At 46.5% G+C, this 20,439-nt stretch overlaps 1 protein-coding gene across 7 annotated transcripts in view; it reads left to right on the top strand.

Annotated features, from left to right (window-relative positions):
- SLC26A11 (solute carrier family 26 member 11) overlaps positions 1-20,155 on the top strand; it is a 57,381-nt gene extending 37,226 nt beyond the window's left edge. For all 7 annotated transcript variants that reach the window (XM_044300331.1, XM_044300329.1, XM_044300332.1 and 4 more), the window contains 7 exons: positions 3,650-3,790; positions 7,293-7,420; positions 7,937-8,036; positions 14,978-15,111; positions 15,498-15,567; positions 17,747-17,814; positions 19,954-20,155. In XM_044300331.1, coding sequence (XP_044156266.1) covers positions 3,650-3,790; positions 7,293-7,420; positions 7,937-8,036; positions 14,978-15,111; positions 15,498-15,567; positions 17,747-17,814 — 641 coding nt within the window. In that variant the 3' untranslated portion in view covers positions 19,954-20,155. The remainder of the gene's footprint in view (positions 1-3,649; positions 3,791-7,292; positions 7,421-7,936; positions 8,037-14,977; positions 15,112-15,497; positions 15,568-17,746; positions 17,815-19,953) is intronic.
- The last annotated feature ends 284 nt before the right edge of the window (positions 20,156-20,439 follow it).

Raw genomic sequence — 20,439 nt, 5'->3', positions numbered from 1 at the left:
GACATTCACTTAGAATAAATAGATTAACTCATGATTAGAGATACCTAAAGAGAGGTTTTGAATTTTAATAATGGTGTTTTCACTTATGCTATATATCAAGAATTGGAGATACCTCTATTCTATTTGTATGTGTATGATATATTTATAATAATAAATCTCCCCTCTTCTTTCACCATCACCCTTCTGCACCCCTTTTTTTCACTCAGCACTTCATTACTTTTTATGTTAGTATGTGTCACTCTTTATTTTTCTTTTTTCACTTTTTTATTATATATTACTAATTATTTAGTATTAGATCCTTCAAATTGGTTAACGTACAATATTTATATTGATCTTTATACTCCTGTAATATATTTTATATTCCCCCCCCCAATATTTCTAAGGTGCCCCCTTGAGGTATATGTGGCCATCTTGGTCGGAACGCCCATGTACACATGTACATCGGTTGGAGTTCCATGATCAGACTAACTGGCCATTTTGTTGACACCTCCATGTTCAGGAAGTGTGTGCTCCGCCTGCGCTCCACGGTGAAACGCATAGCAGGCCGGCGATCTATACGTATGATGTCATCATCCAAGGCGGAGCTATGGGTGGCGGTAACCTCGGCTTGATACGGCCGATGCGTTCCACCGTGGACCGCATGCCGGACTTCCGGTTCCGGTTTGTAGAGCGGCCCTTTTCACATCGTTGTCTGATGCCTCTTTTCCACACTCCTGAATACTGGGCATTAAAATGGTTGGTTCTATTGCGGTCCTTGTTGGGATAAGTTCCCTTCGATGCAGAAGGGTTATTTAGGGCTATATAAAGTGTCCGGACACGGACGGAGCCGGAAGTGGGTGTGCGTTCCAGCGTGGAACGCACCGTACTTCCGGTTTTCGGCCTGCATGATAGGTTCAGGTGATTTATGTTCTAATCAACATGCAGACTATATATGAACAGGCAACACACACCATCAGTATCCCCTGAGGAAGCAAAACGCGAAACACGTGTAGGGATCCAGGAGGACTTGGTCTGTATTGATTTTTGTAATTTTCCCCCCAGTCATTGTTTACAATTTGCACTATGCACTTTATATTGTATTGACTGTTAGTCATGTAAGAATACATTCTGCATGATCTGGGATGATTTATTGTCATTGGTTTTACTACAGATCATTTAACGTTATCCTGTGTGGCATTGTGCTGCTCATCTATATGTATGGATATATGTAACTTTTATTATTGTGAGTTTAATAAAAATTTTCGTACTTGTTCAGACTAAGCTGTTCTGAGTCTAGTTTTGGTTTATAATACGTCATTGCTTTAGAACAGCGACTATACCGGGCGTTTGTTCGCTCTGCGTACGTTTGGAATCAATCAGGCAATCAGAATAAGGCTTAATGCACACGACCGTATGTATTTTGCGATCCGCAAAAAACGTATCTGCAAAAAATACGGACGACGTCCGTGTGCGTTCCGTATTTTGCGGAACAGAACAGCTGGCCCCTAATAGAACAGTACTATCCTTGTCCATAATGCGGACAATAGGACATGTTCTGTTTTTTTTGCAGTACGGAAACGGAATGCACACAGAGAAACTTAAATTTTTTTTTTTTTTTGTGGATCCATTGAAATGAATGGTTCCATATACAGTCCGCAAAAAACTAAACTAAACAGCCACACAGAAAGAAAATACGTTTGTGTGCATGAGGCCTAACTCCCTGGATCAACGACCCCTCTCTAGTGGCTATAGCCTGTAATATTACGCTCCAGAAATACATCCAGGCCCCTCTTGAATTCCTTTATTGTACTCACCATCACCACCTCCTCAGGCAGAGAGTTCCATATTCTCACTGCTCTTACCGTAAAGAATCCTCTTCTATGTTTGTGTACAAACCTTCTTTCCTCCAGACGCAGAGGATGTCCCCTCGTCACAGTCCTGGGGATAAATAGCTGATGGGAGAGATCTCTGTACTGACCCCTGATATATTTATACATAGTAATTAGACCTAGGGTTGTCACGATACCAAAATTTTAATTAGATTTCAATACCATAAAAAAGTATTGCGATACTTTACCATTCGATACCACGCGAAAAAAATAAAACACCAAAAAAGCCACGTGCATTCCGCATTTTATGGAACGTCGGCCCATAATAGAACAGTCCTATCCAATTTTTTGGGGGACAAGGTGACTAAAAATGTTGAATTGCCATCGATATTTTTAAATATTTTAATAGTTTGGACTTTTCGGGCCACCAATGACTTAATACTGGGGGGTGCACTGCGCCACCAATGACTTAATACTGGGGGGGGTGCACTGCGCCACCAATGACTTAATACTGGGGGGGGTGCACTGCACCACCAATGACTTAATACTGGGGGGGGTGCACTGCGCCACCAATGACTTAATACTGGGGGGGGTGCACTGCGCCACCAATGACTTAATACTGGGGGGGTGCACTGCGCCACCAATGACTTAATACTGGGGGGGTGCACTGCGCCACCAATGACTTAATACTGGGGGGGTGCACTGCGCCACCAATGACTTAATACTGGGGGGGGTGCACTGCGCCACCAATGACTTTATTTTGGGGGGGCGTACTGCGCCACCAATGATTTAATATTGGGGGGGTGCACTGCGCCACCAATGACTTAATGTTGGGGGGGCGTACTGCGCCACCAATGATTTAATACTGGGGGGGCACACTGCGCCACCAATGTTTTTAAACCATTAGTACAAATACAAGAGGCAGGTGCCGGCGGCAGAATCACATAGCCGGCACCCGACCTCTATGACAGGGAGCTGCAATCAGCAACAGTTAACCCCTCAGGTGCCTCATGTGACATATAAACTTCTGATCTTTCATTGCGGATTACAGTACCTGCAAAGTGGATGAGATTTTACACAAAAAAAAATCTATCTTTAACCCTGCACATAACTTGACCTGTGATGCACATTGTAAATCTGCCACAGATTTTACCCGTTGCAGTGTAGAAGATGACTTGACCATGCGCCAAAACTGTGCCAGAATTTTGGGGGAAAAATTAAGGCAACTTAGGGTCCATTCACACGTCCGCAGTGTTTTGCGGATCCACAAAACACCGGGCCGACACCCCAATAGAAATGTCTATTCTTGTCCGCAGCTGAGGACAAGAATAGGACATGTCCTATTTTTTCCGGAGCTGCGGACCGGAAGTTCGAGGCACTATTCTTCATCTACACGGCAGCACTCAGCTTCAAGAAAGCCTGGAGAACCCCTTGAAAGGAGCCAAGTTAAATTTGGAAAAAAAGACAGGGACACGATTAGAATAATAAAAAAATAAACTAAACAGTACATGCTGTCCGGAACCCCTTCCATTCCAGCACCGCTGCACCGTCCTCCCCAGCGGGCTTTGCTGTGGTGACATATCGCACGTGACTGCTGCAGCCAATCAGTGGCCTCAACAAGCTCATGCCATATACTGCTGAAGCCAATGATTGGCTTCAGCAGTCGTGCCGTATACGTGCATGTCATTGCTGCAGTCAAAACCTTCCACCAACGAGGAGGATAGGAGTGGTGGTTATGCCTCTGCTGTATAGCTAGAAAAACTACTGTATAGAAGATGAAAAGAGCAAGTAAAAAGTTAAACCCATAGTGATATGTAATTCCATTTTCCATGTCTTCACAGGGCTGCTAGTGATCTTTTCACTAGGATACCTCACTCCTCTATTCTTCTACATTCCCAAAGCCGCTCTTGCTGCGGTCATCATCTGCGCAGTGGCTCCCATGTTTGACTTGGGAATCTGCAAAACTTTGTGTAAAGTTAAAAGTAAGTACTAAAAGGAAAAATGGTCAGATATTGACCTGCAGGGTAGCCACCCATAGGTGGCGCTAGAGAACGGCTGGCTTCTTCCTATTGGTGTGAAGAGGCGATTTTGCATTGATGTTTCCCCCATGGTGGATTGTCCTGAAGACCTCCTACCAGGTAGATTGCTGCAACCAAGTAGTCATAGTCCGTAATCACCTTAAAGGGAATGGCTCATCAGAAGATGATATAGTATTTCTATTAGAAACCTAGGGAGTCCTTTATTAAGACCGGCGTTTTAGACTCCTGTCCTGGATCCACGGGAGTTATGAAAAGGCGCCAGCCTCTTCATCACTTTGGCGCATCTAAATGTAAAAGCTGGCTGCGACTTTTCTCCGCTCACGGCAGGTCTAAAAAAGTGGGCATGGCGTGGGCCGGGAAAAGTCGCAGATTGAGGTGCAACTATTGCGCCGCAATCTGCGTCTGAAATACTCCTAAAAAGGCGGATTTCAGGTTGATAAATTTCGCTTGTATTTTTTTTATTTTTTTAAATTAATAGTCAAAAAAATAATAATGTTGCAATATTCATGCTTTTCGCAGTAGACATTGGAGCACATACAATAAGCTGACTTTTTCAGTAGCTCGCTGGTCAGCTTTGCTGTGTAGGCCGGGACAGAGTCAACAGAGGATGGAGGGATTTAATGTCTGGCGTATGGTATTGGCAAAGCCCTAGCTAAGAAAGGACAGCAACACTATACACACCCATAAGTCTAAGCATTATCTACTCGGCCACTATTTTTGGGGGATGGGGCTGTATTCCATCTCTTCCCAAAAACCCTGCAGATCTGCAGCTTTACAGCAGATTAATGTAATGAGTACAACTGCCTGCAGCCAATAGCGGTCAGTTTGTAAACTGCGCTCAGGAAGGTTCGGGGTGTTTGATATTAATGACTTATCCTCAGGATAGGTCATCTGTACCGATCGGTGGGGGTCTGACTCTCAGGACCCCTGCCGATCAGCTGTTTTAAGACGCTTATTAAGCACTGCACCATCAATTGGCTGTGCTTGGCATGGCAGCTCAGCCCCAATCACTTGAATGGGATTAAGCTGTGCCTAGGCCTGTGATGGCTAACCTCCGCCACTCCAGCTGTGGTTAAACTACAACTCTCAAAATGCACACTTGCTTGGCTGTTCTCAGAACTCCATAGAAATGAATGGAGCATACTGGGAGTTGTAGTTTCACCACAGCTGGAGTGCCAGAGGCCATGTGACCAATGAATATGATCTGACTGGCTGAAGAAGAGGCTGCGGCACTCACGGAACGCACTGTGGTTTCTTCAAACAGCTGATTGTTGGGGATGCCTGGAGTCGCTCAGACCCCTACTGAACAGATATTGATTAATATTAAACATCGAAGCTCAGCTTCATTCACTTCAATGGAGCTGAGCTGCGCCTAGATCATGTCACCATTGAACGGGATGTCACATGGCCTAGCCAAAGCTGCAAGATGGCGGTGGTCCCGGGTGTCGGACCCCCACCGATCAGATACTGATGACTTATCCATATCTGAAAAATGGTGAGGAATTGAAACACAAATGATATTGCAAACTTGTACAGCTTTTCATGTATACAGCAAATAAGTTGTATTCACCTAGAACTGGAAAATCCCTTTAACGTCTATGGCACACTGTCGAAAGAAAGGTGAACAAGAGAAAAATGAGATTGATTTCGCAGGACATGGCTGATTACTGGATTAAATAGAGCGTTCGGAACGTATTTGTTGCAGCTGACATCTGACTTTGCTGTGGAGAACGGGGCATGTCTCCTTGAATTATACATCGATCATGTGTTATTGTGTGCAGGAAATACAGCTATATGGGTCACCTTCATCAGGACACTTAAAGGGGTTGTCCAGCTATTATTAAGTGATCATTACCTGTTCGGCGGGTGTCCAAAATCCCGCATCCCTGCTGATCACCTGTTCAGGTATGCCTCCGTCACCACAGCACTGTCATCTGTGTAGTGGAGGGAGCTCATTACTAAAGTACTGCCCGCTATGAAGTCAATGTGAGCAGTGTTGCAGTGACAACTTCTGTCCATCTACACAGTTAACGGTGCTGTGTAGTCCCAGTGACGGAGGGATCCGGGATGTAGGACCACTACCCATCAATGCTTAGGATAAGTCATCACTTAAAGGGGTTTTCCGACCCTTACTAACTTATGACCTATCCTCTGGATAGGTCATCAGTATCTGGTGGTAGGACCCCCGACGATCAGCTGTTTGAGAAGACCGCAACTTTCCAGTGAGCGCCGCAGCCTCCTCACGGCTTGCCAAGAACAGCACCGTACATTGTATAGTGGCTATGCTTTGTATATCAGCTCAGCCCCATTAACTTGACCAATGAACGTGATGTCACTGGCTTGGGGTAAGGTATGATAAGGCCGTGGAGCTCACAGACACGCCGGTTCCTTTTGAAACAACTGATCTGGGGGGGTCCCGGGTGTCAGACCCCCACCGATCAGATACTGATGACCTATGCAGAAGAATGGTCATCGGTTAAAAAGTTGGACAGCCCCTTTAAAACTAAGGCTATGCTCAGGATTCACTGGAGACACCTGAGGCTGACACTGATTTCTGCCGTGGTTGTGCCATTGATGTATCGCGGATCCACACAAGGATTACCCCATTGTTATTCATTTGGACTGCTGACCATTCCCTGCCCACGCCACGCCCACAATTTTAGACCTGGCGTGAGCGGGGCATATTTCAGATTAGTAAATGACCCCCAGAATCCAAGCTTGAATTTTCATCAGATATGTGACCTGGATTTACCAAATTTGGCATGTTTCATAATTTATGGCCCTTGCATTTTTTTTTCTGCCCTTAAGTAGGGCGCAATGTGGCATCATGGGGCCATGCCACCATTGGCTAGTATGGTCATGTGACCTCAATAGCAGTGATGGGGTAAAGCAGCCGGCCATGCACTCAAAAAAGTATTATTCATACCTGTATTTTTTTTCCTGACATTCTGCATTGTAAAGAGGTTTTCTAAGTCCCCCCCAGATATTAGAAAACCCCTTTAATGGTATACAGGAGGCTGTAGAGCAGCACACGGAGTCGTAATCCAAAAATCTGCAGACCCTCCTTGCATAGTCAACAAGGGCTCTTTACTGCAGATAGGGATACTGCAGGGAACATTGTAGAAGAGCAGCATTTAGGGTGGATTGCCACCCTTCTTCAGGAGTTGGGCACTGTTTGATCTTCTCGACTACGTTTTGAGGACCTATGGTAGCGGGTTCCTATGAGCCCTACCTTGTGCCAAAGTATGGTGCACCATATTCTAGGGTAGCATAGCACGGCACTATATTTTTCTGTTGGATGAAATTGGGGGCCCTTTAAGAGGTCTTTCGTTGCCCTGTACTACCCAGAGGTTGTACCGAGCCATAATACGGCCATGTGCATGAGGCCTACAGATCATGGTGGACCATTACCAGATTTTACCATGCTGATTTACTCTTCTTTCAGAAATAGACCTGTTACCTTTCATGGTCACCTTCCTTCTTTCATTCTGGGAAATCCAGTACGGGATCCTCATTGGGATCCTTGTTTCGCTCATCATCCTCTGCTTTTCAATTGCAAGACCCAAGATAAAGGTAAGACCTTTAATGAATAGGCATGTGAGTACATTTCTGTAGTTCATGTGTCTCTATATGCCATGTGAAATATCAAAGATTTTGATCGGTGGGGGCCCGAGTGCTGTGACCCCCCCCCCCCCCGATCGCTAAACTGAGGAGACAGAAGCGCTCACACAGAGGACCCTCTCTCCACACTGCTGAAGATGAGCCCATAGAACAGGCATCCTCACACTGCAGCGCTCCAGCTGTTGTGAAACTACAACTCCCACAATGCCCTTCTGTAGGCGGATACCTGTAGGCTGTTCGGGCATGCTGGGAGTTGTAGTTTTGCAACAGATGGAGGGCTGCTGTTTGAGGATGCCTGCCATAGACTTTCAGTTGAACCCATCTCCAGCAGTGAGGAGAGGCAGCGCTCTGTGTGAGCGCCCCCCACTATGTCACTATGACGTATCAAACATTTATTAAAAGTACAGGGACACTTGAACTAGGTCAAGATCTCTGCTTGCAGTCATTTAATAGGAATCTCTTTCCCAGGTGGTCGATCCAAACGGCTTAACATTGATGATCATGAGTGGTCTTAGTTTCCCAGCTGTGGAATATCTGAGGGATGCTGTCCATGAAAAAGCATTTACAGGTAATTAAGTTATTTCCTATCGCCTTGTTATTGAGGAAACTCTATGGCGCTGTTATTTGGGCACCGATACTTCTAATTAAAGGGTAAGCGAGCTGTAGGATAGGTCATAAATATCAGATAAGCGGGGGCCTGACTCCCAGCACCGCCGTCAATGACTTGTTTGAAGAGACCGCGGTTCTCTTGCGATTCCTGTGTTAGCTGCACACCTGAGGATAGGTTATCAATATGAGAAAACCGGACAATATTGTTCACCATCTGCAGGGGCAGCCTTCAGCATAGCACCAGGCCCAGTATGATTAATTCATATTATTTAAAGGGGTTTTCCCATCTGATAGGTGCGGGTCGCATCTCTGTGAGAACGGAGCAGGGAAAGGTGGTGGAGGGCGTACTGCGCATGCGCTGCCACCCTCCATTCATTCCTATGGGGCCTTCGAAAATAGCTGAGCGCTGGCTCTGCTATGTCCGTCGGCCCCATAGAAATGAATGGGAGCTGTGGTTGCGCAAGCGCGGTATGCTCCTATTCGCTTGTATGGGGATAGCGCTTGGCGGTGGCTTGTCTTCCAAAGATGTGTTGATGCCAAACAATTTGTCATTCGACGTATACTCCACACCATATCCCAGGAAGATGAGGTTCTGTGTGGGCTCGTTCCCTCTCCATCATGTGTAGAGCTCAGGAATGCTCTCTCCAGGAGGTATCTATGCCCTGACACTTGCTGAAGACGTGGGCACCCTACATGTCTGGTGGAACCTCTTTGGTGTCTGTTCTTCTCAGTCAGCTTTGAAGAGCCAGTCTACCACATTGCCGATTCATGCGGTTGGCCATGGCTCTCTGTCTTCGGCCTCATGCACACGACCGTTTTTTTTCACGGTCCAAAAAAACGGGGTCCGTGGGTCCGTGATCCGTGACCGTTTTTTCGTCCGTGGGTCTTCCTTGATTTTTGGAGGATCCACGGACATGAAAAAAAAGTCGTTTTGGCGTCCGCCTGGCCGTGCGGAGCCAAACGGATCCGTCCTGAATTACAATGCAAGTCAATGGGGACGGATCCGTTTGAAAATTAAGCCACAGTGTGTCATCTTCAAACGGATCCGTCCCCATTGACTTACATTATAAGTCTGGACGGATCCGCTTGCCTCCGCACGGCCAGGCGGACACCCGAACATAACTTGAAGCGTCCCCATCACCATGGGAACGCCTCTACGTTAGAATATACTGTCGGATATGAGCTACTTCGTGAAACTCATTTCCGACAGTATATTCTAACACAGAGGCGTTCCCATGGTGATGGGGACGCTTCAGGTTAGAATACACTGCAAACTTGGTACAAGACTGCCCCCTGCTGCCTGGCACCACCCGATCTCTTACAGGGGGATATGATAGCACAATTAACCTCTTCAGGTGCGGCACCTAAAGGGGTTAATTGTACTATCATATTCTCCTGTAAGAGATCAGGGCTGCCAGGCAGCAGGGGGCAGACCCCCCCCCTCCCCAGTTTGAATATCGTTGGTGGCACAGTGTGTGCCCATCGCCCCCCCCCCTTCCTCCCTCTATAGTTAAAAATCGTTGGTGGCACAGTGTGTGCCCATCGCCCCCCCCTTCCTCCCTCTATAGTTAAAAATCGTTGGTGGCACAGTGTGTGCCCATCGCCCCCCCCCCTTCCTCCCTCTATAGTTAAAAATCGTTGGTGGCACAGTGTGCGCCCACCATCGCCCCCCTCCATCTTCCCCCCCCCCCCCCCCCATCATTGGTGGCAGCGGAGTTCCGATCGGAGTCCCAGTTTAATCGCTGGGGCTCCGATCGGTAACCATGGCAACCAGGAAGCTACTGCATCCCTGGTTGCCATGGTTACTTAGCAATAGTACAATTGTAGAAGATTCATACTTACCTGCCTGCTGCTGCGATGTCTGTGACCGGCCGGGAGCTCCACCTACTGGTAAGTGAAAGGTCTGTGCGGTGCATTGCTAAAGAACTGTCACTTACCAGTAGGAGGAGCTCCCGGCCGGTCACAGACATCGCAGCAGCAAGCAGGTAAGTATGAATCTTCTACTATTGTACTATTGCTAAGTAACCATGGCAACCAGGGCTGCAGTAGCTTCCTGGTTGCCATGGTTACCGATCGGAGCCCCAGCGATTAAACTGGGACTCCGATCGGAACTCCGCTGCCACCAATGATGGGGGGGGGGGGGAAGATGGAGGGGGGCGATGGTGGGCGCACACTGTGCCACCAACGATTTTTAACTATAGAGGGAGGAAGGGGGGGGGCGATGGGCACACACTGTGCCACCAACGATTTTTAACTATAGAGGGAGGAAGGGGGGGGGCCATGGGCACACACTGTGCCACCAACGATTTTTAACTATAGAGGGAGGAAGGGGGGGGCGATGGGCACACACTGTGCCACCAACGATATTCAAACTGGGGAGGGGGGGGTCTGCCCCCTGCTGCCTGGCAGCCCTGATCTCTTACAGGGGAATATGATAGTACAATTAACCCCTTTAGGTGCCGCACCTGAAGAGGTTAATTGTGCTATCATATCCCCCTGTAAGAGATCGGGTGGTGCCAGGCAGCAGGGGGCAGTCTTGTACCAAGTTTGCAGTGTATTCTAACTAGAAGCGTCCCCATCACCATGGGAACGCTTCTGTGTTAGAATATACTGTCGGAAATGAGTTTTCACGAAGTGAAAACTTAGATCAGAAAAAGCTTTTATGCAGACGGATCTTCGGATCCGTCTGTATGAAAGCAACCTACGGCCACGGATCACGGACACGAATGCCAATCTTGTGTGCATCCGTGTTCTTTCACGGACCCATTGACTTGAATGGGTCCGTGAACCGTTGTCCGTCAAAAAAATAGGACAGGTCATATTTTTTTGACTGACAGGATACACGGATCACGGCCTCGGCTGCAAAACGGTGCATTTTCCGATTTTTCCACGGACCCATTGAAAGTCAATGGGTCCGCGAAAAAAAACGGAAAACGGCACAACGGCCACGGATGCACACAACGGTCGTGTGCATGAGGCCTTCCTTTAAGAAAAGAGCCCTTCATTATCTTCTAGTGGCGGTGTGGACGGTTACTCCTCGTCATTAGTAGCTAATAACGCCGCCATGCTGTCTGGTACAGAACGGGGTGGAGAAGTAGATGTGCAGTAATTATACAAAGGGAAGAACCCGTGGCTGAGCGTAATGATTGATTTTATTCAGGTCCTCAGCTGATTTTACTGCTCTTTTTAAGTCTTATGATTCCTCCCCCTCCCTTTTTTTTTTTTTTTTGTCAGGTTTTTCTTGCTTTACCTCCAGTCCTCCAGGTTCCTACAATGCTCAGGTTAGGCCATCACTGTCTGATCCCGCTCCATGGTACAGTGCATGGAGCCGGTCACTTCAATGGGAGCAGGGCTGCAGTAACCACTACGCCAGGGGTAGGCGACCTCCGGCACTCCAGATGTTGTGAAACTACAACTCCCAACATGCACACTTCCTCTGCTCTTTTCAGAACTCCCATAGAAGTGAATGGAGCATGCTGGGAATTGTAGTTTCACAACAGCTGGAGTGCCGAAGGTTGCTGACGCCTGCACTATGCAAGGGACGGAGCTGTGTAGTTCTGGCGGAGGAGCTACCTGCCGACCAGATTGTGATGGCCTGTTATAAAAACACAGAGAACCCCTTTAAATTCTTTCTATAGGCATAGTTTACATTGTGCTTTTATGTCGCACATTATTTCAATCGCTTTCCTACGGGAAACAGTCAGGAGTATGGTCTTATTGTATTTTCCGCCTGTTTAAAGGGATATTCTGGTTACAGTAAGTTATCCCCTATCTATAGGAAAAGGGATAACTATTAATTTCCCCCCAGAAATGAGTGGTCCTACCTCTGGGACCCCTACCGATCACGAGACCCCCTGCAGCCCCCGGAAATGAGCGGAGCGGCCGGTGGGGCATGCATGCAGCTGCTCCATTCATTTCTATGGGAGTTCCGGAGATAGTGGAATTCCCATAGAAATGAATAGAGCGGTTGCGCGCGTATGCGATCGGCTGATCCGTTCATTCCAAGGGGGGCTGCATGAGGTACAGGGTTCTCGTGATCGGTGGTGGCCTCAGCAGTAGGACCCCCACTCATCCTGTGGATAGGGCGGAACTTAATGAAAGCAGAATATCCCTTTAATTACCCGGTATTCAGCATCAGTGACGACGTACTTTCTATATCGTTGTGTTAACCGTTATGGTGCTGGATATGATGCCCCTCTTACTTGTACACCTGTACTTCTTGCACGGTTATTAACTTTTGCGTTGGTTTGCATCATCTGCTGATTGAATGAGCCGCAGCGCTCCGGTGTGCAATGCACAGTGCTATATATGTTGTAGCGGCTGTACCTGTCCCTTTACCTGTAATAGGACGATGCTGTGGAGAGCTGTAGTACCAGACACGGCCTCTATATGTGGGATCAGCAATACCACAGTGCAGCACAATATACCGCCCCAGCAGAACCAAATGCCACAGTGCAGCACAATATACTGCCCCAGCAGAACCAAATACCACAGTGCAGCACAATATATTGCCCCAGCAGAACCAAATACCTCAGTGCAGCACAATATACTGCCCCAGCAGAACCAAATACCACAGTGCAGCACAATATACCGCCCCAGCAGAACCAAATACCACAGTGCAGCACAATATACTGCCCCAGCAGAACCAAATACCTCAGTGCAGCACAATATACTGCCCCAGCAGAACCAAATACCACAGTGCAGCACAATATATTGCCCCAGCAGAACCAAATACCTCAGTGCAGCACAATATATTGCCCCAGCAGAACCAAATACCACAGTGCAGCACAATATACCGCCCCAGCAGAACCAAATACCACAGTGCAGCACAATATACTGCCCCAGCAGAACCAAATACCTCAGTGCAGCACAATATACCGCCCCAGCAGAACCAAATGCCACAGTGCAGCACAATATACTGCCCCAGCAGAACCAAATACCACAGTGCAGCACAATATATTGCCCCAGCAGAACCAAATACCTCAGTGCAGCACAATATACTGCCCCAGCAGAACCAAATACCACAGTGCAGCACAATATACCGCCCCAGCAGAACCAAATACCACAGTGCAGCACAATATACTGCCCCAGCAGAACCAAATACCTCAGTGCAGCACAATATACTGCCCCAGCAGAACCAAATACCACAGTGCAGCACAATATATTGCCCCAGCAGAACCAAATACCTCAGTGCAGCACAATATACTGCCCCAGCAGAACCAAATACCACAGTGCAGCACAATATACCGCCCCAGCAGAACCAAATACCACAGTGCAGCACAATATACTGCCCCAGCAGAACCAAATACCTCAGTGCAGCACAATATACTGCCCCAGCAGAACCAAATACCACAGTGCAGCACAATATATTGCCCCAGCAGAACCAAATACCTCAGTGCAGCACAATATACTGCCCCAGCAGAACCAAATACCACAGTGCAGCACAATATACCGCCCCAGCAGAACCAAATACCACAGTGCAGCACAATATACCGCCCCAGCAGAACCAAATACCTCAGTGCAGCACAATATACTGCCCCAGCAGAACCAAATACCACAGTGCAGCACAATATACTGCCCCAGCAGAACCAAATACCACAGTGCAGCACAATATACTGCCCCAGCAGAACCAAATACCACAGTGCAGCACAATATACTGCCCCAGCAGAACCAAATACCACAGTGCAGCACAATATACTGCCCGAGCAGAACCAAATACCACAGTGCAGAACAATATACTGCCCCAGCAGAACCAAATACCACAGTGGCAATACAGTTGTATTCAGGAGGGCACCTACCATTGCTGGCCAGGTGTATAAATACCTGATGCTCTTATATGAATTATTGCTGAGAGCATCAGACCTTTATGTACCTGGCTGGAGGCCAAGAGGAGGTCTTGGGTGGCCCCCTGGGCATTGGCCCACCAGGAATTTTCCCTATAGAGCCTATGGCCAGTTCGCCCATGTGTACAATGCTGTGCCTGGTAAACAATGAAGGGGACGCAGCCCATTTTTGGCCCGGGACAGCCTGATTTTGCCAATTGTGTCTATGAAGAATAGGGACAGCTCCTAATATAATAATAAATGTCAATGCATACCTCTTAGTCCATATACTATACACACACTGCGGCACATTTATCAAAACTGGTGTAAAGGAAAACCGGCTTAGTTGCCTATAGCAACCAATCAGATTCCACCTTTCATTTTCAAACGGAGCTCTGAAAAATGAAAGGTGGAATCTGATTGGTTGCTATGGGCAACTAAGCCGGTTTTCCCTTTATACCAGTCTTGGTAAATCTCTCCCATAGAGTAGAACATGCATGTTTTTTGTTTTTTTTCCAGAGGTGCCCTGTCCACCCCCCACCTAATAATCATAATAGAGGGGGTGATTGGGAAGGGGGGTCCTAGCGATCGTATGTTCCTGTGGATAGGTGATAAGCAGTTAGCAGTTAAAAAAATACCGAAACCTGAGGAGCCCCATTGTAAGGCTCTATTCACACGTCCGCAAATGGGTCCGCATCCGTTCCGCAATTTTGCAGAATGGGTGCGGACCCATTCATTCTCTATGGGGACGGAATGGATGCGGACAGCACACAGCGTGCTATCCGCATTTGCGGAGCGCAGCCCCGATCTTCGGGTCCGCAGCTCCACAAAAGATAGAACATGACCTATTCTTGTCTACAGCTGCAGACAAGAATAGGCATTTCTATAGGGGTGCCGGGCGGGTGTGTTGCAGATCCACAATTTGCGGGTCCGCAACACACCACGGATGTGTGAATGGAGCCTAAGTCAACATATCCAACAAGATCCGTCAAAGCTGTCATGATGCAAGTGTGAACAGAGCCTGACATAGCTATACGGCTACAGGCACCTCATTGATATCTTTTTGCTTTGTGCGCAGATTCCTCGCCGCAGACTGTAGTCCTGGATTTCACTCATGTCAATGTCCTGGATTACACTGTTGTGGTGGGTCTTCGGGAATTACAACTCGAGTTCCAGTCTCAGGGGAGATCTCTGCTGTTGTCAGGATTGCAGGTATTTGTAGTGCATTGGAATGGTTCATCATTTGTGGCTAAATCTATACCGGTTGTATTAGACACCCCGATGCTGCAAGCGATTTGACGGGAGGGAAGTGTTACGTAGCTAGCAGCGATGTCCTCCGCAGCATGGGGAGGAACCATCTCTATGTCATTGCTCGTCCCCCGGCAGGACAGCGGTGTGGCGGCGGCAGACCGCGATTACACAGCGCGATGTGCTGCCAGCAAATCGAGATCTTTTAGCATGTGGGAAGATCTGAATTTCCTAATGAACGTTTGCTCATTCGTTGGGTAATCGGAGGCCGTATTAGCCTGCCAGATGATCGCTAATGAGTCTTACTACAGTAATATACCCTTCACTATACAGGTTTTTGTATCTTGCAGCCTGACATTCATCAGATCCTGCTGGCAGCGAATATGAAAGACTTCCAGTATCCTCAGAGCAGGGTGACAGGTAATATTTGCAGAAAGAAAGAAATCTCTCACCAGATTGTCCCCTCCTTTTATCTATCTGTCTCATATCTATCGTTCTATCTATCTATCTGTGTATCTGTCTATCTCCTATCTCTCTCTCATATCTATCTCTCCCTCTCTCTCATATCTATCTCTCTCTCTCCCATATCTATCTATCCCATATCTATCTATCTCTCTCTCTCATATCTCTCTCTCATATATCTCTCTCTCTCTCTCTCATATCTCTCTCTCATATCTTTCTCTCTCCTCTCTCTATCTCTCATATCTATCTATCTCTCTCTCTCTCTCTCATATGAGAGATAGAGAGAGGAGATATGAGAGAGATATGAGAGAGAGAGAGATGGATATGAGAGAGAGAGAGAGAGATATATATCTCTCTCTCTCTCTCATATCTATCTCTCTCTCTCTCTCTCATATCTATCTCTCTCATATATATCTATCTATCCCATATCTATCCTCCCATATAGTAGCGTACAGAGAAGGCTACTTATGGTGTTTAGTCGTATCTAGCTTCTGTTCCTTGGATGGAGCTGTACACACAATACACATGGGGCACAGGAATATAAGGGAGGGGGTCCTTTACGCCCTGACTGGGCCCTCCAATGCATTACATCAGGGATCAGCGATCTCTGGCACTCCAGTTGTGGTAAACTACGACTCCCAGCATGCACACCTGCTCAGCTGCTCTCATATACACGAATAAGGGAATGGAGCTGTAAGTGTGTACTGAATTTTGAAGAGGTTTGATAATTCTGCTCATCCTAACACATGGTAGGATACATTCTAACTGTGGGTAAAGAGGAGCCGTCACCTCACCTGACATGTTTGTTGTAGTAACTACTTGCGTTCTCAATTCTGGAGCATCTATTCTTATGATTGTATGTTGTACCATTCATTCCTTTTTAGTCCTGCTACAAGATGAGAATGAGTTGCCGGCAGCTTGCAGTAAAGGTACAGATGGGGCAGATTGACCATAGACCTTCCAGGGAAATTTCCTGGTGGGACGATGCCCAGGGGGACGCCCAAGCCCCCATCTCTGCCGCTGTACATAATAAGCTCGCAGTGGTAATTAGCGCTGTGAGAATCAAGTATTCATGTACCCAGCCAGCGACATGCTCTCCTGAATTTAAACATGTCCCTCATCTCCCCTCCAAGCCCCCTGCTTCATATCTTAGACAACTGGAGGAGGACAGAAAATGCAGCCATTCATGCCAACACCGAGGGACAGCTTTTGGGGCAATATATTGTGCTGCTCTGTGGTATAATGATATTTTGCGCTACGGTATTGCTGACCCCCCCCCCCCCCCCCCCTTACTTTTGTTGCACCACCCCTTGTCAATTTTGACCCTCCTACAACATGGGGGCCACTTTTAATAATTTTTTTCCAGGGCCACTTTAGGTTTCCAATCCCGGTGTTACCAGTTGGGGGGGGGTGTCCCTGCACAGTCTAACACCAGCAGCACTGATTGGACAGATGCTCCAGAATCGTTATTACATGGGGAAGTTACTAAAACAGAGAAGTCAGCAGAGGGGACAGGTCCTCTTTAAGTGACGTTTACATGACATTTGGGGGAATGACCATTTATACAATTGTTTGTCTTCATACAGTTTTATTTGTTGGCAGCACATCCTCTGTGTACACCGGACGATGTGCTGCTGACAAAAGGTGATTTTTAAAAAAATTTAAATTTTTAATGCTGCATAATAGATCCAATTACCCCGATCAATGAACAGGCTCGGACTGGCCCACAGGGGAACAGGTGAATCTCCCAGTGGGCCCCTAGTCCCCCTACCCCCTGCTCAAGTGGCACATGTCACAGTAGACTGCCATAGATAAGCTGGCTGAGATGTTATACCGTACATTGCGCATGTCCATATAAAATAAACTGGGTAGTGTGGGCAGGTAGTATATGCATGTAGCTTTACAGTGGTCCCCAGAATGAATTTTACTGGTGGGCCCTTGGTACCCCAGTCTGACACTGTCAATGAACATATATCTATTGCTGGCACTTGGGCAGCTGAGAAAAGGATGTATTTTGCTTTTTTCCCACATATGAATACATGAGTGGATGTATGGTTTTGATTTCCTGTGAGTGTACAGGCCGGTAATCCATAGTGACCTCTAATCGTCTCACTTCATATTTGTCTTATCTCCTCAGAAAATGATCTGTATGAAGATGAAGGCATACAGCCCTTACTCACCAACACTTCTAAAGGGTCATCCTAGGTGAGAGTACGAATATGTCGTCCCCCGGCCATTACGTAACAAGAAGGCTCTGTGCACAGTGGATCACGTTGACTTCTGGTTCTTTTTTTTTATTATTTGTTCTACTGCATTCTACCATTTAGGTACAGTATTTGGCGGTGGTCTGGTTAAAATGCTGTGACGAAGAAGGGTTGCTCCACTGCCTTTTAACAGCTTAAGGCCTCATGCACACAACAGTTGTTTTTTGCATCTGCAAATTATGCGTCCACAAAAAAAAAAAACGGATGCGGCATCGTTTTTTTTTTTTTTTTTTGGAGGATCAGTTTTTTTTTTCACAGATCCCTTGTAATAAATGCTTATGCTTGTCCGCAAATGTGAAAAAAGTAGGACATGCACTATTTTTTTTGCTGAAGGGAAACACGGACAACGGACGCGGAACACAAACGGATGAACTATCAGCATTTTTTTGCTGACCCATTGAAATGATGGGTCCCCATCCCATCCGCAAAAAAAAAAAAACGAAACGGAGGCCGAGAAAAACAACTGTCGTGTGCATGAGGCCTAATAGATGTGCCACATTCCTTTTAAGACCTCAAAAGGCTTACCCCGATTCCCCCCAAGTATAGCGGTGACGTAGCTCCCCCTCTCTCACCCTGCTCAATACCCCCAGCAAGTACAGACACAGCTGTGGGGAATGAACAGGGTTGGTGTACCCAGGTGGTTTAGTTAACTCCTTAAATGCCGTGGTCAGTAGTGACTGTGGCATCCAGGGAGTTTGTCAGAGGGAGGGGGGCTCCCACTGTCACCAATCAGTGTCCCATGACATAATCACGGGGAGCTGATACTTAACTATGGCATCGGGGGCCCGCAGGTCTGCCATGGACAACTGCGTATCAGGCCATATCGTAGGGCTGGCCTGATAGTTCACCTGTGTGGTTTACACTGACAGACAGTAATGCTGTGGAATTCTATGTATTTCCCTCTCCCACCAAAATATACTTATAAAAATGTAAAAAATAAAATTACACGTATTCCAAAATGAAGCCAAAAAAAAAACCGCTCCTGCGTACGGCTGCATTGATTGAAAAATTAAAAATGTATGTATCTGGAAAGATGCAACCCCAGCCTTTTTTTTTTTTTTTTTTTTTTTAAACCATACTTTTATTTAGCAAAAGTAACATAGTAACATAGTATATAAGGCCAAAAAAAGACATCTGTCCATCCAGTTCGGCCTGTCATCCTGCAAGTTGATCCAGAGGAAGGCAAAAAAAAACTGTGAAATAGAAGCCAATTTTCCCCACTTTAGGGGAATAAAAAATTCCTTCCCGACTCCAATCAGGCAATCAGAATAAATCCCTGGATCAACAACTCCTCTCTAGTAGCTATAGCCTGTAATATTATTACGCTCCAGAAATACATCCAGGCCCCTCTTGAATTCCTTTATTGTACTCGCCATCACCACCTCCTCAGGCAGAGAGTTCCATAGTCTCACTGCTCTTACCGTAAAGAATCCTCTTCTATGTTTGTGTACAAACCTTCTTTCCTCCAGACGCAGAGGATGTCCCCTCGTCACCGTCCTGGGGATAAATAGATGATGGGATAGATCTCTGTACTGACCCCTGATTTATTTATCTCCTCTCAGTCGTCTTTTTTCTAAAGTGAATAACCCTAATTTTGATAATCTTTCAGGGTTCTGTAGTTGCCCCATTCCAGTTATTACTTTAGTTGCCCTCCTCTGGACCCTCTCCAGCTCTGCTATGCCTGCCTTGTTCACAGGAGCCCAGAACTGTACACAGTACTCCATGTGTGGTCTGACTAGTGATGTGTAAAGTGGTAGGACTATGTTCTCATCACGGGCATCTATGCCCCTTTTGATGCAACCCATTATCTTATTGGCCTTGGCAGCAGCTGCCTGACACTGGTTTCTACAGCTTAGTTTGCTTTCACAATCAGTTAGTGGAGTAGCGAGAATTGGTGGGGTGAAGAATGTTTATTTAAACCCAATTTGGCCCTTTTTTAAGCAACTTTTCTCCCGCCAGAAAATCCCTTTAAAACACCCACAAAAGTTTGGGGCTTGTTTTTTCAGCCTAAAATATAGTTCAGAGGCAGTAAATATTGAGTATAAATATATAATTGGAAATTGTCTTCAATCCCGTTTAGTTGAACTATTGAAGAAACCGTAATGTTGGAAAAAGAAAACTCTGACTTCAGTGAAACGTCTGAAATATAAAGCAGCGATTTTCTACGTGACTGGGGGAATTAATCTGACGATTACATGAACTGACAACTTTGTAAATACGTAAATGTTAAACAGTGTAAATTGAATTTGTCACTTTTAAATAAAGTTCACTTTTATATTTGACCAAATGTTTTGAATTTTAAAGGGGTTTTCCACGATTACAATTAGGGATGAGCGAATTTAATATTTTGAAATTTGTTTTCGGTTCAGGTTGTGGTATAAACTGAATTGCGTTATGGATTCCGTTACCACGGACCATAGAAAGTCTATGGCCTGGACAACGGATCCGTTATGCAGGGCATAGACTTCTATTATGATGGAATGCCTCTAAAGGCATTCCGTTAGGCATTTTGTCATGGAATTGCGTTATGGTCCGTGGTAATGGAGTCTGTAACGCAGTTCAGTTT

Source organism: Bufo gargarizans, chromosome 6, assembly GCF_014858855.1.
Source record: "Bufo gargarizans isolate SCDJY-AF-19 chromosome 6, ASM1485885v1, whole genome shotgun sequence".
In the NCBI taxonomy this organism is placed as follows: domain Eukaryota; kingdom Metazoa; phylum Chordata; class Amphibia; order Anura; family Bufonidae; genus Bufo; species Bufo gargarizans.
Note: the sequence above shows the minus strand (reverse complement) of the source record. Positions and strands in the feature narration are given on the sequence as shown.